The sequence below is a fragment of the Monodelphis domestica genome, chromosome 2, assembly GCF_027887165.1.
Source record: "Monodelphis domestica isolate mMonDom1 chromosome 2, mMonDom1.pri, whole genome shotgun sequence".
NCBI classification, from domain to species: domain Eukaryota; kingdom Metazoa; phylum Chordata; class Mammalia; order Didelphimorphia; family Didelphidae; genus Monodelphis; species Monodelphis domestica.
The window spans coordinates 506,421,831-506,424,292 of record NC_077228.1 but is presented as its reverse complement, the minus strand read 5'-3'; the positions used below and the strand labels follow the sequence as shown (position 1 = coordinate 506,424,292).

The window sequence follows — 2,462 nt, the reverse complement described above, 5'->3', positions numbered from 1 at the left end:
ACTCACCAGACAACACCAAAGGCTCCATATCCAATAGGTCTGTCCGGCTCAATATCCAGTTGCTGTTGTGGATGATGTGAGTGCTGATGATGGTGCGCTTTAACTGCAGCGGCTGCTGCAGCCTGTACCTGAGCTGGGGCCGTGGCAGCTGGTCCAGGGGCCTGACCTGGTGCCGGTGATGGGAAATATGGCTGTTGTTGCCCGGGGTTTAACATGGCAGCAGCCGCCGCGGCTGCAGCAGCCGCGGCAGCCGCTGAAGAGGTATGCTGCTGCACTGGATGGACGGCAGCAGCTGATCCGGGATGAAGATGGTGTTGAGGGTGGTGGTGGTGGTGAAGGTGTGGAGGAGGAAGGTGTGGAAGGTGGTGGTGATGGTGGTGGTGGTGACCTGCTGCTGCCGCTGCAGATGTACCACCATTATAAGCCGCCATCATTTTTGCGTTGGCTGCCGTGCCACAAAGAGACATTAAAAAATGTCCTTTGATTTGAAAACAAATTGGGTCAAGCTGTCATTTGGCCATTTAAAAATGAAGAACACCACTCCACCTTTAAAAACATAGAGCTTAACTGGCTTTATGTCTTCATCAATCAATCCAAACAATTTAGAGGATCTTGGTGTTTTCTTTTCCTTTGTGGGTGTATGTTGCAAAAAAACAGAAACAAAAACAAAAGAAAAAGAAAAAGAAAAAGGGACCCCTTCCCCCCAGGATTCCTGCCACAACTGAGTACTAAAACTCCATTATTAATATTTTGGGGGGGAGCCCATTAACTTTGAATGTAAGAATAGAAGCCAAATCTCCTGCCCCACCAGAACCCCTCACACAAAAAGACCCAGGTAACACACCACCCTTGGAAACCTGTAAGTAAGGTGGTTTCACCTATCCCTTCCATTCCCACATCCTTTTCTGAACACCTTTCCAACTTCTCAAAAAAAAAAATCCTCACTCCACCTTCTCTCCCCCCCCACCACCCAAAAATTTTTGGTTTTTAAGATGGGGGGGGAAATCAGAGAACGAAGCCCCCCCCCCCTGGACCCCTCGGGCCTTCTTCCTACATCTCCCCTTCCTCCTCAGCTAGGTGGATTGGGAGGGAAAGGAGGGAAGGGAAGGAGAGGATGGGGATGGGAGCGGGGTGGTGGTGGTGGTTAAACTTTCCCTGGGCAGGATGAGCCAGGGAATGTGGGAAGGTGGCAGGGAAGGGGGAGGGAGAGCGAGTGAGGGGGAGAGGAGAAGGAGACAAGGAGAGAAAGAGAAGGGGGAAAGTGAGGAGGAGAACGAGGAGGAGGAGGCAATGGGAGGTGGGGGTGGGAGGGGAGATGGGCAGCGCTCGCTGCTCGCTCGAGCCGGAGCCCAGGCAGAGGGAACCGCCCCGGGGGCTGAGGCTCGGGCTCGGCCCGGCGCCGGGGCCCAGTGATGGAGCCACGGGAGGCGGGCAGGCGGGGTGAGCTCGAGCTCGGCTCGGGCTGGCTCCTGCCCCCGCCGCCGCCGCCGCCGAGCAGGGCTGGGGGGAGAGCGGGTGGGTCCCCCGCGCGACGGCCCCGCCGGGCTCACGACTACTCCGCCTCCCCCCTGCCCCCACCCGGCTCCCGGCAGCAGCAGCCGCCGCCTTCTCTGTGTCTCTTCAGCCGCCGCCTCCTTCCTTCAGCCGCCGCCGCCGCCGCCGACACCACCGCCGCCGGACTCACCTCCCTGCACAGCCGGATAGAGCGGAGCCAGCGGCGGACACGCGCAACCAGCCGCTGAGGCCCCGCCCCCGCCTTGCACTGACCGGCCACCCCAGCCAATCCGAGCCCGCCTCCCCGCGCCTGACTCCAATCGAGGATGCCGAGCCCCAGACGGGCGGGTAGCTCGGCCAGTGGAGGCAAGGTGGGGAGCTCTTTGGGAAATCCCGCCTTCGGATTTCGATAGGCAGGCCTATGGCCCAATCATGAGATAGGATTCGTTCTGAAGGACGTGCCTGAAAGCGAATAGAAAACCAAAGATCCCCAGTGACATTCTTTTTAGCTCAGCTTTTTTTTTCTTTCCCCTTTTTTCTTTTCTTCTTCTTTTTTTTGGGGGGCAGGAGCAGGAAGCTGCGTGTTAACCTCAGCTAAAAGATCTGAAAGAGAGGGTGGAATAAAAGGACCAATCATAGACTGAAGACAAAGAATAGACCCACCAATCCTGACCAGGGGACGGAGCGAGGGCGGGAACGTGGTAAGATGGACACCTGGAATTGTCAAATGGAAGTGAGAATTGATGTCGGTACCTCCCCCAGATCCCATATAGGGTAGGACTATGGAGACTTCGCTGTCATTTGTGCGAAGATCTCTTCAAGGGGCGGAGCCAAAAGAACGGGGCGGGGCTTTCCTGGAGAGGTGGAGCCTACATTCAGTGGGAGGAGTCCAAAGCAAGGATTATCCACCGTGTTGGTTATCTAAACTTGGGTTGGAAAGGCAAGCCTTCAACTTCTCTTGACAAACA

The 2,462-nt window shown here is 56.5% G+C and overlaps 1 protein-coding gene across 1 annotated transcript in view; it reads right to left on the bottom strand.

Annotated features, from left to right (window-relative positions):
• The window catches only part of NLK (nemo like kinase), a 141,888-nt gene extending 140,166 nt beyond the window's left edge, over positions 1-1,722 (bottom strand). Inside the window, exon 1 of the mRNA XM_001368457.5 lies at positions 7-1,722. Coding sequence (XP_001368494.2) covers positions 7-467 — 461 coding nt within the window. The 5' untranslated portion in view covers positions 468-1,722. The remainder of the gene's footprint in view (positions 1-6) is intronic.
• Between the last annotated feature and the right edge of the window lie 740 nt (positions 1,723-2,462).